The 15509-nt window shown below is 40.7% G+C and overlaps 1 protein-coding gene across 3 annotated transcripts in view; it reads right to left on the reverse strand.

The window, feature by feature from the left end:
* The window catches only part of FMN1 (formin 1), a 467756-nt gene that overhangs the window by 35769 nt on the left and 416478 nt on the right, over nucleotides 1-15509 (reverse strand). For all 3 annotated transcript variants that reach the window (XM_070378266.1, XM_070378268.1, XM_070378267.1), the window contains 2 exons: nucleotides 7067-7118; nucleotides 1981-2130 (listed from right to left, as the gene is read on the reverse strand). In XM_070378266.1, coding sequence (XP_070234367.1) covers nucleotides 1981-2130; nucleotides 7067-7118 — 202 coding nt within the window. The remainder of the gene's footprint in view (nucleotides 1-1980; nucleotides 2131-7066; nucleotides 7119-15509) is intronic.

Genomic DNA, 15509 nt, shown 5'->3' on the forward strand with positions numbered 1-15509 from the left:
GTGCTAAGGTTTCTTAACAAAATGATTTTTGTAAACAAGCTGATTCCACAAATATTTTATGAGCCACCATTAACTTTCAGAGATGTTTTAGGTTGGAAACCTTGGTGATCCATCTCACAAAGCACGGCTGGAATGAAGAAACTCCTGAAACTGCTAAATGAGATCTGAAAAGGGTCCCGGGAAGTCATGACCCTTTAAAGGTGTTGGTTTACAGAGTGTGAAGTGGGCAATTCACCAGCTATACCCAGGAAGCAGCACAGCAAGTGCCCATCACTAGGAGGACAGGTCATTCTGAAGGGCAGTTGGAACCACCACAGGCTCAGAGTGAGTGTGGTCTAACTTCTGTGATAGGGAAAAACTCCATTTGGAACATGGTTCAGTATTTCAATAGTAGTTTATTCAAATGAAAAGCGATTCATTACCCTCTCTGCTGGTTTTCTGGGACTATTTTCAGGGCTCCAACGAAAAGGATAAATTCACTAAGGGCTATGATTAAAATCTAAGATGTAAAATCTCAAGCAAAGGCATGACATTCAGGGCCCGCTAAGGAATTCCCTGGCCTTGGTGTGGACATGGAAAGCTGACTGGCCTGCTGCTACCTCCTTAGAGACAGAAGAACTTGCCTCTGTCACTTTTCTCTGAGGCTCACAAAACACAGAATGCATTCCACAGAAGCTTATTTTAGCTTAAAGGGCTAAATAAGAGATTGCAGGATGAGAATGATGGGTTGGATGTCAAGATTTTTAGGATTTTTTTCATGCTGTTATCAACAATCTATTTGCTTAACAATGTCACTTAACTTTTTTCTGCTTTCACTCTATAATGGATATACTCGGTTTAATTCCCATGTTCCAAAAGAGGTATGGTGGGAAGAAGATATGTTGATACATTTTTAAAGCTCTGTGACTTCCTTAGAAAGCAAACATATTAAAAAATTCCTGGAGAAAATATTTATAGATTTAGTAGAACTGAGTCAAGAAATCTCTAAATTATGAGTCCTTTGAGGTAGCTTTATAAGGTAAAGTATATTAGTGTACTGTGTGTGTGTGTCTGTATGTGTATAGATATTTTATATATACCTTTTCTCTGATTCCAAAGTAAAGAACAAAAGTACTGAAATTCGGACTTTAGGGTCTCAATGTTTAGTGAGATATAGATGCTACAATTAAGCCACTTCCCTTCATTTGTTGAATTTTTGTCTCCAACTTCACTTTGAATGACACTCTCATACATCTGTTCTGCAGGAGTAGTAGCAAGACCTGTTTGAAGTTTAAATCCATGACACCCTTTGTAGAACAGTGGCAACCTGATCAAAACACTGATCAAGCAGAAATGCCTTTTTTTCCCCTGATCAACAGGGCCAAATGCAGTCTTTCTCTAAGGAGAACGAACACACACACCCTCCCTATATTCAGTGCTGAGGTTTTCCTCCTACCCCCAACTAATAAAATCAGGAGGCTGCAATGAGGCGAGCGGCACGCAGTTTGATGTCCTCAGCAGGATGCGGGGAGTCAGAAGTGGCGCTGTAAATCCAGAGCGGGGCTTCCACACCGTGTTAAGTGTGGCCCGACTCTCAGAGACTTCCCTTTGATGCAAGTTCAGTATATTAATGGGAAAAGCATTCACTTTTATTTGTCTGTACTGTCTGCGACAGCAAGGCTGCCTCATTTAGCTTGGGCCGACATGAAAATACACAGAGAAGCAATCTGTTGCAAATTAGCACAGCTCCCCTTTCATTTACTAGCTAGTAATTGGAAGGGGTTAAGAAAGTGTAACTTATCAGATCACGTGAGAGTATCTGCCTGTGTGGACAGCAAGCCCTCCCACCCCCACATTTCCTTATAAACTCTCAATAATCCTTCTCTGACGTTCACTTGATCAGAAAGGCAATACTGACACGGGTGAGATGTACACGCTTCGTTAGGGTTGAGAAGGTGGTTTCCTAGACTCCCAGCGTTAATCAGTCTATTAGAACCTTACCTTTCTTTAGATATGTTTTTACTCTCCCGTTTCCAGATAGTCTTGAAGTCACTGCAGAACTCGTACCACACCATAAACACGTAGTTGGGTGTGATCTCCTTCTCACCAGACTTTGGCTTCATCCCAAAATATCCTACTGTTGTTTCAAAACTGCAAATGTAGAGGAATAACAAACTGTGAGGTGGAGGGTGAGAAGCTGTCAATGCCAAAACCCATTAGGAGAGAAGACACTCAGAACTCCTCGCCGCCCCCGCTACCCACACGCCTTTTCTAGCTCAGAAGCCCAGGCCTAGCGGTCACGGTGGCTTATGCTAAGCCTAAGTATTGAAGCCAATTTTCTAAGAAATTCAACATGATTGGGAATACTCTTGGACACATCTTATCTGCATAAAATCAGCATGAATAGTTTCAGGGTGTACATAGGTAAAAACTTGGGGTTTGTTCTTCATCTCAAATCCATGTCATTTACCCACTCTTTGGGTTATGCTGAAGGATTACATGGAACACTGACGCCATGTTGGTTCTGTACTACTACCAGTGGACATGAGAGAGCTTGCAGGGAATTCTCAATCTGCTGAGTGCTTCATGGACGATAAAGAGCCTGTTTTATCCTTATTCTGGCATCTGCTGGCTTTGTAGTCTTGGGTCAATCATTCAACACTTGACTGTCAATTTTCTCAAGGGTAAAATAAGAGACATAGACTATATGATCTTTAAGAAGGCTACACTTTAAAGCTTATCATGATATAAGAATACAAACCACCAATGTACAAAAATACATATAATTGAGGATGTAGCAAGGATTGGAGGAAAAACCATTTTTGGTCTTAAAAATAATCTCTAATCTGGGTTGGAAAAGAACCCAGGTTTTATAAGGGTGATTCCCAGATATCACTAAGAAACTCCTGACCAACCCCATGGAGGCTTGTTCCCAGATGACTACCCAGGCCCCCCAAGCAGCCCTTCTTGGAGCCACCAGCTTTGCAGCAATTTATAGCTCTGCACTCAATCCTTCCCCCCACCCACTCCAAGCCCCACAAGCTCATTTGCCATGAGCAAGAACACTTAAATAAATGGCCCCCTTTTCTAGGGTGTTGGAAACTAATCAAAGCAAGAATGACTGGCCAGGGTTTATTACTCAATGCTCTATCATCTGTTCAGACACAGTGTTTTTTTTTTTTTTCTTGTGGCCATCCCGAATACGGAGTTTCTAATGGAACTCTATTCAACAACGATTGTAAAACCCTGAAGCCCCGTTACTATTATGGAGCATACTTTCATCTCGTTCTCAGTTATTGGGCAATATGTATCTCATAAGATTTTATCACATTTCACAGATGAACTGTTAATTGATTCCATGGCTATGATTAGGCGAGATCCAAGCTGGAACTGCAGCTCTGAGTCCCATAAATTCTTTGTGCTTCTGTAAATAATAAATCTGTTTTTAATGCAAATTAAAACTACTGGTCAGGGAATTTTGGCTCTCAGTTATTAAAAGACTAGAAGTGCATAGGTGGAGAAAGGCAATAACTGCAGTAATTTCTTAAGGGACTGTCTTATAATTCCAAACACACATATTTCGGAGCAAAATCAGAAAGGAGCAATGTCCGCTTTTGCTCAGACATGATTCCTAATTCTACGGCAGTCAAAACAGTGATAAAACCCAATGTACACTCTACAGCATATATTTTTATTTCATTCAAAATGTAAACTACATCAATTGTATTATAGCATGGAAATATGTACGGAGAGAGTTCTGCAACCTAACGAACAGTCCATGAATTTCTTATGGAGACACAGGGCTTTAAAACTGGAAGGGATTTTGGGTCAGTCTGTCCAATGTTCCCATCTTACAGATGAGAAAACAGAGACTAGAAAGACTGAATGACCTTATTCATTGGCAGAATTGGGTCTACAGAATCATTTCTCAATGGAATGAGTTTTCTGTTCTATCCAGCCTTATGTTGTTCATACTGACACATGCATTTAAGAAGTAAAACAGTCAAGTTTTAGTTTGTTTCCACTTTTGACACAGTTGCTGCTTGTATGACACATAACATGCATTACCCCCAGTGGAACACATCATTATTTTTCTCTCTTCCTTATGGGGACCTTCTACACAGAAACATATTTACTTGTGCACTGAAGAGAGAAGAGAAAGTCTTTCATGCTTAGTATTCAGAGGGACAAATTATCTTCCTACTTTTCCAGCAGGATATAGTGAAACTATATATCCACAGAAACTCCAGTTACCACTGTGCTTTAACCCCAACTCTGGCATTCTTTGGAGTGTAGATGGCGAGATCAAGACACTGCAAGTATGATGCTGCTTCAGAGAATGACAGCATTGTGTGGTGGGTTATTACAGAGCTTGGGAAAAGCATTTCATCATCCTGTGGGCCTTGCTTTTCCTAGCTCTGAAATGAAGCTAACCATGTACCCTTACCACCTTTCCCCTGGGACGGGGGAGCCTGACTTGCTAACCCTAAGAGAGGATGAAAACTAAAGGAAAGAATGAATTTCAGCAGCTTTTCCCCTATGTGATTAAGAAAGCAAGTGAACCTCTTCAGAAGAACCAATGCAAACAGAGTTGCAAAGGATGGCCTGGCTTTGGCACTTGGCAAGTTTAACGAAGACGAAGCCACTCTGAGGGTGTGCCTTATTGGATTTCATCATGATCCCTTTGTTCCAGGAAAAGCCAAATGCTAGAATATAAACCCACAGCTATCTGATAAGGTCTAGACTATTCCCTCCCGTCCCCAAACACAACTCTCTCCCTTTCAAACTCAATTCTGATTCACAGAAGACTGATTATTGAAAACCTTCTGTAATTTGTGCATGAAAACTGCTGCTATTTGACAACAATATTGGAATTTTCTTTTGTTTCTCAGTAGGTAACTAACATAGTTTTCAACTTTTAAAAGACAGGTTTCTAACTGTATATTAGGTTCTATAAAACCTCTCTACTCCACTCTCAATTGCTCCCTGATTCTTTTTCTCTCTGCTGTAACTCCTTGTCTGATTTCCATCTTTTCTGACTCAGATAAACATTTTGAGAGTTCAGACAATGATTCTATCAAAGAGCCCGTGGCAAAGGGAATGGTTTTTCTTTTGCAGCGTTGAGATGCCAGGGTGGAACATATCCGCTTATTGCCCCTCATGCATGCCTTCAGAAAATGCTGAGGAAAAGCAAATATTCCTTAGCCTCAGAGTAAATTGTTTCTCTTGAGAATACAACATAAGAATTTCCTAAATCTCACACGAATGTTGCAACACTGACCACCAACCTCCTTCAAGAGTGTAACCAAACAACTGTGGTTTCTACATTAAAGATGGGATCTAACATATTTCATGTATGACATGAAAGCTAGACTACCTTCACCACAAAGTCACGGAAAACGCTGACAACCAAAATTTATGACCCCCCTCAGCATAGCTAATGCACAGCAGCAACATCAGCCCCTCTCACAAGGGCCCCCTTTTCCTGGAGCGAGAATCTTGAAGAGGATTAGATATTTGACATCCACCTTGGAAAGTGAAATTTTGTTTGGCCTGATACCCATGTGCCCTTGTGAATGGTCTTTTTTTATGCTTGTGGGATATTTATATAACACAGACACACCAGCTTGACATGCTGATGAAGGGAAGCTTAATACAGGGGTAATGTAAAATATATATAATACTTAGGGGATAAAGCCAATAAAGGGGCACAATCTAAAAATCTATAAACAGAACCATGTGATCATCTTGGTTGTTAAAATTATCATGCAAAGATGATAATCATGATTCAAGAACATGTCTGCACTTAGAAAATCGTGAGATTAGCCTTCACCTTGCTTTTATCTGCATTTTAATTTTATTGGCACTTAAGTGGGAAGAAGGGCAAGATGTCAGCATTCGTCAATGCAGAGCAGAAACAGCACTACTGACTACCGACTTTCAGAACTCTCAGAAATTGTGCTGAAACAGGAGGAAAAGGGTTCATTTCTAGAGCTTGTTCACTTGCATTTAGTGAACTCTTCTCCTCACACGTTTGTAAAGTTCATTTTACTTTATATACTGTTTCCTGTCCTTATCTAACTTTCTGGTACTTTTTAGAATGGGTCCCAGCAAAATTTATCTCAGATTTTTTAGCTCTGAGTATGAGAAAGCCTAAGTGTATTCCCCCTCACCTTCCTAAGAGTGGGAGAGGGCCAAGCTGACTAATGCTGGTCAACTGCCAAAAAGAAAAACCACCGTAAAGCGAGGGGCTCCAAGACACCACAGCCGATCCTTACTGAGCTCTCACAGGTGAGGGGATAATTTCACTTGGGTGCCTATTAAGAGAAACAAGCACACAGAAGAGGTCTGCGGTAGGTAGAGCTTGAATAGAAGACCCCTGAGGTCTCTTTCCCAACTGCTGGGGGAGTTTTCTGGGCACACCGAGAGATGAGTCCCTACTCTCCAGTTGCCCCCTGTTTACCACATCCTCCAGAACCTGAGGAGAAATGTACATCTCTTAGGTACCTGTAATAATTGGTTTATCTAGTTGTACTACTAAGGGTCCCCTTGTTCCCATCACCCACGGAGTCTTTAGGAGCAGAGTAACGGGGGAGAGGCAAACAGATGGAAATTGTGTCAGACCTCGTGAGGCAGGTGGGTCACTTCTGGAAGATTCCCTGATTCTCGAGGAAAACTATTCCCAAGGGCTATTCCTGGAGTTTTTCACTCCAGCTCTCCTTAGACTCCAACTGCTCCTGGATGCACAGTCTTCATGGGGGGGGGGGGGGAGGGGAGGGGCGGCGGGGAGGCAGTCGAAAGAATGGCTTATCATTCATTACGCTAAGTGAAATCACCCAGTCATAAAAGGAAAAGTTCTGTAGGATTCCGCTTACATGAGGTACCTAGAGAAGTCAAAGTCACAGAGACAGGAAGTAGGATGGTAATTGCCAGGCTGAAAGAAGGAGAGAATGGGGGAGTTATGGTTTAGTGAGTACAGAGTCTGCCCTTGGAGTTGACGGTTGCATAGCAGTGTGAATGTTCTTGATAATAATAAAAAAAGAACGGATGGTCAAAGAGAGGCTCGAGGCCAGTCAGAGCTGCTTACCTTTTCTGTGCATTCTCCAAGTGACCTTCTTCCATTTTATGTTCCTTTTTGGCTGTGAAAGAGAATTAATTATGAATTAGAACAGCATTTTCTTCCATCATATATCCTTTGTGTAATCTGACTTCGATTACATCCAGTTATTATCAAAATAAGTCCAAATTCAGGGGTTGGCAGCCCCTGTGACATGTCCTGGTGATTGTAGTCAATTCTCTCTGTCCACTGTCCTGCTTTCTTGTTAACAGCTACGGCTAATGGCGACCGTAAATACAATGCATTTTTCTTTCTGGAATACTTTTGAAAGGGGTGATATTGTTAATTATGCTGAACAAAGGCTTAAAGTGGAATGACCTTGGCCAGATTGGAACATGTGGTCATCCAAGCTACAGCTGGCCTCTTTGTGACCCTTTGGTATGTGCTCAGCAACCCCACTCCCTCAAAACAACATAAACTCAGTACCATTTGTAGCAGTTCTGCTCAAATTCAAAGGGATTCACCGGAATCACTACATACGCTGTCTCTATACCCATGGTCTAAGGATGCCTATGGTCTCTTTTCTTAGAATAATGTTTTAAATGCATTGGAAAAAAATACTTATGATTACTAAAGAAATAAATGATACTGAGATAGAATTCTGAATTTACAGATTAAGAACTTTTGGGAAGGTCACATACATACTCCTATATTTAAAATGGACAACCAACAAAAAACAGTTGTATAGCACACGGAACTCTGCTCAATGTTATGTGCCAGCCTGGATGGAGGGGGGTTTGCGGGAGAATGGATATACATATGTATATGTATATGTATGGCTGAGTCCCTTCACTGTTCACCTGAAACTATCACATTGTTAACTGGCTATACCCCAGTACAAAATGTTCTTGGTGTTATAAAATAAAATTAAAAAAATAAAATAAAATGGATAACCAACAAAAACCTATTGTATTTATATATAAAAGAACCCATGTTCTGAAGGGCCACAGGGAAACTGGGAGGTTTCATTTTGGAGTGGCTCTTTTATATATTTTCTCTTTAATCAGAAGATAATACTGTCATATATGATAATACAAGTCGTAACACTTCAAATATGTCTAGAAAAATCATCAAGACAATCTCTACGAGCCTTAAGATTTCTTTCATTTAGATATGCCATACCCTTGGATTGGAAGAATTAATATTGTTAAACGGCCATACTACCCAAAGCAATCTACACATTTAACATGGTCCCTATCAAATTTCCCATGACATTTTTCACAGAGCTAGAATAAATAATCTTAAAATTTATACGGGACTTTAAAAGACCCAGAATTGCCAAAGTAATCCTGAGGAAAAAGAACAAAGCAGGAGGCATAACGCTCCCAGACTTCAGTCACTACTACAAAGCTATGGTAATCGAAACAGCATGGCACTGGCACAAAAGCAGACATATCAATGGAACAGAATAGAGAGGCTGAAATAAACCCATTTACCTATGGTCAATTAGTCTGTGACAAAGGGGGCAAGAGTATACAATGGACAGGAAGTCTCTTTAGCAAGTGGTGTTGGGAAAATTGGACAGCTGCATATAAATCAATGAAGTTAGAACACACCTTCACACCATGCACAAAAATAAACTCAAAATGGCTTAAAGACTTAAATATAAGACATGATACCATAAAATTCCTAGGGGAGAACACAGGCCAAACATTCTCTGCCATAAACTGTACCAGTGTTTTCTTAGGTCAGCCTCCCAAGCAATAAAAATAAAAGCAAAAAGAAACAAATAGGACCTAATCTAACTGGCAAGCTTTTTTGCATAGCAAAGGAAACCATAAAGAAAATGAAAAGACAACCTATGAAACTGGAGAGAATGTTTGCAGAAGATGTGACCAACAAGAGCTTCATTTCCAAAATATACAAAGAGTTCATACAATTCAGCAACACAAAACAAGTAACCTAATTAAAAAAGTGAAGAAGACCTAAACAGACATTTCTACAAAGAAGACATACAGATGGCCAACAGGCACGTGAAAAGATCAAAACTGCCACGAGATCAAAGATCAAAACTACCTGACACTGGTCTGAATGGTCTTCATTAAAAAGTCTAAACATAACAAGTGCTAGAAGGGTGTGGAGAAAAGGGAACCCTTCTGCACTGTTGGTGGAACTATAAGTTGGTGCAGCCACTATGGAAAACTGTACAGAGGTTCCTCAAAAAATTAAAAACAGAGCTGCCATGTGATCCAGCAATCCCACTCACGGGCATGTATCCACACAAAACTATAATTCAAAAAGATACATGCATCTCTGTGTTCATAGCAGCACTATTCACAGTAGCCAGAGCATGGAAACAAATGTCCATTCACAGAGGAATGCATGAAGAAGATATGGTACATATTTACAATGGAATACTACTCAGCCATAAAAAGGAATGAAATAACGCCATTTTCAGCAACATGGATGGATCTAGAGATTATCATACTAAGTAACTCAGAGAAAGACAATCATCATATGGTATTACTTATATGTGGAATCTAAAATGTGACACAAATGAACTTATCTATGAAACAGAAACAGATTCATAGACATACAGAATAGACGTGGTTGCCAAGGGGGAGCTGGGGATGAGGACAGTGGAGGGTGAGTTTGGGGTTCAGTTCAGTTGCTCAGTCATGTCTGACTCTTTGTGACCCCATGAACTGCAGCACACCAGGCTTCCCTGTCCATCACCAATTCCCAGAGCTTGCTCAAACTCATGTCCATTGAGTCTGTGATGCCATCCAACCATCTCATCCTCTGTCATCCCCTTCTCCTCCTGCCTTCAATCTTTCCCAGCATCAGGGTCTTTTCCAATGAGTCAATTCTTCACATTAGAAGGCCAAAGGATTGAAGTTTCATCTTCAGCATCAGTACTCCCAATGAATATTCAGGACTGATTTCCTTTAGGATGGACTGGTTTGATCTCCTTGCAGTCCAAGGGACTCTTCAAGAGTCTTCTCCAACACCACAGTTCAAAAGCACCAATTCTTTCACGCTCAGCTTTCTTTATAGTCCAACTCTCACATCCATACATGACCACTGGAAAAACCATAGTTTTGACTAGATAAACTTTTGTCGGTAAACTAATGTCTCTGCTTTTTAATATGCTGTCTAGGTTGGTCATAGCTTTTCTTCCAAGGAGCAAGGGTCTTTTAATTTCATGGCTGCAGTCACCATCTGCTGTGATTTTGGAGCCCCCAAAAATAAAGTCTGTCACTGTTTCCATTGTTTCCCCATCTATTTGCCATGAAGTGATGGGACTGGATGCCATGATCTTAGCTTTCTGAATGTTGGGTTTTAAGCCAACTTTTTCACTCTCCTCTTTCACTTTCATCAAGAGGCTCTTTAGTTCTTCTTCGCTTTCTGCCATAATGGTGGTGTCATCTGTGTATCTGAGGTTATTGATTGTTTCTCCTGGCAATCTTGATTGGGGTTAGCAGATGCAAACTAGTATATATACAACACAATGAATAAATAAGAAGATTCTACTATGTAGCCTCGGGAACTATATTCAATATCCTGTGATGACATAATGGAAAAGAATAAAAAAAAAGAATGTATACGTATGTATACCTGAATCACTATGATGTAGAGCAGAGACTAACAACATTGTAAATCAACTATACTTCAACTTGAAAAAGAATTTTATTTAATGCTTATGATGTTAAAATGAATGAGAAAAGAAAATCAATCATAACGAGCTATGTTGTGATACCTCATGAAAGGTATTAAAGGATCTTAAAAGCTAGGATATTTAAAAGGATATTAAAAGATTTTAATAGCTAAGATATTTCAAAGGATATTAAATAGCTAGGCTATTTAATAAGCCTAGCTCTGCCATTTACTACCTGTGTGACTGGACAAGTCACTCATGATGAACTGTGTAGTTATGGCCTGATCTGTACCATGAGCATAGCCACAGAGACTATCATCACACAGATGTGATAAAGATTAAATGAGATAATACATGTAAAGCCCTTAGCACCTAAGATATGCCTGATAAATGACAGGACAGGTATTATTAGCATCTCATCATTATTTACTTAATCAATGTAAATTTATTAATTTATTTCCCTGACCAAAACAGCTTGCCATCTCTTCTGACAAAGCCTCTGAAGCCTTTACAATGGCCCAAAGGTCCTGCCAGCCTGCCCCCTGGCTTCCCTATGATGTCATCTCCTCCTTCTCACGCTTGTTTCTTTCCAGCCTAGCTGGCAGGATCGCTGAAGGAGCACACTGAGTGTGTGGACTGGGGACCACTGCACCTGCCTTTCCCTCCTCCCTGGAGGACACTGCCCGCAGCCCCTGTGTGACTGGCTCCCTCTCTGCATTAGGTCTCAGCTCAAATATCACCTTCTCTGATCCTGCCACATTAAACATTATCCCTTGCCACGCGTGCCCCGCCTCTTTTCCTTAGAGCCTCTATCTACCCGACAGACTATCCATTTACTCATTTATTACACAACATTGAATGTAAGCTTCAGGAGAGCAGCCCCTTCATCTGGCCTTAAACATGGAAAAGTGTCTACATGTTAAATAAATTACTTTAGCTAAAAATGTATATACTTGACAATAGTTGCTTAAATAGACAGATACTAAGTTTCCTGAACATGAGACTTTATATTCAAAATATGAACACAGGCTAAAGAAGAATGTCAGGCTAAAACTGGATACTAGTGGCTCTAAGTTCAGTAAATTTCAACAAAATCTTTTTACATTAAAATGATTTAGATAGCTACATCATTTTAGGTAAAGTCACAGTCATTGCCATTTTTTTGTGCTATGATTTCTCTAGTTCTTCAAGCAGGAATCTCTGTGAATTATTTGAGTTCTTAGCCAATCAGACACAGAGAAGTGGCTTGCATCTCTCCTAGGCTACCAAGTTCCCCCAAATATGAAATCGACTAGTGGTTTGTTCTTATCCAGTGATTATTAATTATGTACATGATCAAATAAGGGGGAAAATTCCTTTGAGGCCTGAGTGATCTTCCTGGAGCTTACGGGTACTATTCTCTGTCACTAGCTGTTTCTAACTGGCTACTTCCACTCTGTGCTAAGTAGACTGTGGTCAACCCCATTGCTGCATATAAACTGAGTCACGAGAAATACCCTTCCCAAACTGAATTAAGCATGAGTTGAAGACTGTGCAAGAACTCTATGAATATAGTTATTTGGGGGGGGAAAAAAAAAAACCAGTATCCAAATGTAAAAAGAGGTATTGCTAAGTGGCAATGCATACTGCAGAACCTCTGAGGGTTGTGGGGATGAGAGCCTTCAAGAAAAGTAGAAGAACCTAGAGATCTCAAGCTTTCTTAAGTCAAGGGTCACTGTTCAGACAGAAAAGGCAGCCACTTCCCTGTGTGACCCTGAAGTTCCACCAGCCTAAAGTATTTCTCCTGCCACAATGTGTGAAATTTCCAACCATGTCATTATACATTTTAAGTCCTCAATGTTCTGAGTAAAACAAAAATAACATTACCCAGGAGAAGGCAATGGCAACTCACTCCAGTACTCTTGCCTGGAAAATCCCATGGACAGAGAAGCCTGGTAGGCTGCAGTCCCTGGGGTCGCTGGGAGTCAGACACGACTGAGCGACTTCACTTTCACTTTTCACTTCCATGCATTGGAGAAGCAAATGGCAACCCACTCCAGTGTTCTTGCCTGGGAAATCCCATGGACGGAGAAGCCTGGTAGGCTGCAGTCCATGGGGTCACTAGGAGTCAGACACGACTGAGCAACTTCACTTTCACTTTTCACTTTCATGCATTGGAGAAGGAAATGGCAACCCACTCCAGTGTTCTTGCCTGAAGAATCCCAGGGATGGGGGAGTCTGGTGGGCTGCCGTCTCTGGGGTCGCACAGAGTTGGACACAACTGAAGCAACTTAGCAGGCAGCCACAGCATGCCACAGAGGTACCCCACACAAAAAGGGAGAGACAAAGTTTAAATTGAAGATGGCACATCTTAGACAGAAACTGTCCTTATCCTACAAATAAGACGAGCAGTGGTCCTGAGTCCAGGTGTGGAATTTCCTTTGTTTTCTATTGTACAATTCCATGGATAGAGCATAAGTATGCTTCTTTTTCAGTTTAATTTGGTAGTAGATATGGGAGAGGGGGTTTCCCTGGTGGCTCAGTGGTAAAGAATTCACCTGCCAATTCAGGAGATGCAGGTTTGATCCCTGGGTCAGGAAGATCCCCTGTAGGAAATGGCAACCCACTTCAGTATTCTAGCCTGGAAAATCCCACGGACAAAGGAGCTTTGTGGGCTACAGTTCATGGAGTCACAAAGAGTCGGACATGACTGAGCATGCATGAATGCATGTAGCTAAGAGGAAGGTGGGTAGGCTTCCAGAAGAGTTTAAGTTTGGAGACACTGTCAGATACTGACACAGCACTAGGGGAGGTAGAGAAATAACAGGCATCCCTGACCCGCCTTTTTTCTCTTTTCTTTGCTTTTGCAAAAAGTTGTCTCATTGTCTCAACAAATTATTTTTCAAATCAAGGGACTAAAACAACTGCTTAGAATGGTAACAGTCTCACAACTTAAGATAATAAAAGCAATAAGAAAAACAAACCAGAGTACTGAAAATGAGATATTTTGCTTACCATCAATTCTGTCTTCCAAAGTTCCTTATCAAGACCAGGTATACACTGTAATGATGGTAATTTAATGGAGGGGCCAGGAGAGAGTGCAGTGGTTTTTGCTTGGTGACCTGCCTACAGCATCCTATAATTTCTCTATCACAGATAGAACTGTGTTGCTTTTCTTATGTTTTAATTTTCTCCCTTAAAGAATGATATTTATTTCTTATGTAACTCTATGTCCCAGAGAGAAAGCAACACAGCTTCTTTGGAAGTTTTTTATTTAAGAGATAATTTTGTGGATTTTATTTAGTGCAGCCTTTACTGAATAAAGGCCATTTGTGTTTGTGTAAATACTTAATGCCTTGGCATTTTGTTTCCTGGTTCATTGGGTGGCCATTGTTTCATTAGTTTTCATAAAGTTGCCCCACGATAACGATTCTGAAATTCATAAGTACTGTGGTCGACCAACTGAAGCAGAAATGATCCTTTCTATTCACTGGTTGCGGGCCCAAGGAATGCAAATCAGAACTCAAGCTACTTAAAGGCCAAGTTTCAAGCCCAGCATTGCCATGCAATGTCATGGACAAGATGCACATATCCTGTATTCCAGATTCCTCCTCTAGAAATAATGACCTACCTCCTACCTCCCACACAGTTATGAGGGCTACATGAAAAAAGCACAGTTCTTGGTTGAATCAGAATCATTGCAGTCAGATCTTCAATGACTCAATGCCATGCAGAGGCTGCTGGGGATCCAAGCTTCCAGCTGGATGGCTGCTTGACCAAGTTAAGTACAGGTGTGGTAGAGTGGAGAGCGCTTGGGCTTTGTGTTAGGTGGACTTGGCTTGAATTTCTGCTCTGCCACTTATTAATCGAGAGACCTTGGGGAAGTCAGCTGACTGCACTGAACCTTGCTCATAAAATTAGAATGATAAGATCTTGCAAGGTGGTTGCGAGTATTGGACACGCTGAACGTGAAAGATGAACAGTGACTAACACACGCCAGGCACCCGTGGATGGTGGCTATTTATTGCTGATTGGCTAGAAGCAAATGCTAGCAGTCACCACTCCAGCTCTTTGACATTGGGATGAATAGTACACAATTTCAAGCAAAGTGTTTTTTTTCGCTTGAGAACGTTAACAACCATTCTCAGTAGATGTTAATTTTCCTTGATGTCATTTTCACATCAGATCAGGTGTGCTCAGGTGCTTAGTCACGTCCAACTCTTTGCAGCCCCATGGACTACAGCCCACCAGGCTCCTCTGCCCATGGCATTTTCCAGGTGTGAATACTGGAGTGAGTGGGAAGTGGGGTGCCATGTCCCACTCCAGGGGATCCTTTAAACCCAGAGATCAAACCCACATTCCCCACTTTACTCACAAAGCTGATGCTGCCGTTTTTTGTTGTTGATGGTCTGCTTTGCTGTACAAAAGCTGTAAAGTTTAATGAGGTCCTATTTTTAAATTTTGCTTTTATTTCCTTTGCTTTGGGAGACAGATCAAAAAACATTGCTGTGATTTATATTTAAAAAAGTTCTACCTAGGAGTTTTATGGTTTCTGGTCTTACATTTAGGTCTTTAATCCATTTTAAGATTATTTTTTAATATGGTGAGAGAAAATGTACTAATTTCATTCTTTTATATATAGCTATTAGTAAGAGAAGTTAAGGAAATAATTCTAATTTACAATCACATCTAAAATAATAAAATATCTAGGAATAAACCTACCCAAAGGTGTAATGATATGTACTCTGAAAACTGTAAGACATGAGGAAAGAAACTGAAGATGACACAAACAGATGGGGAAAGATATACCATGTTCTTGAACTGAAAGAATATTGT

Source organism: Bos mutus, chromosome 10 (assembly GCF_027580195.1).
Source record: "Bos mutus isolate GX-2022 chromosome 10, NWIPB_WYAK_1.1, whole genome shotgun sequence".
In the NCBI taxonomy this organism is placed as follows: Eukaryota; Metazoa; Chordata; class Mammalia; order Artiodactyla; family Bovidae; genus Bos; species Bos mutus.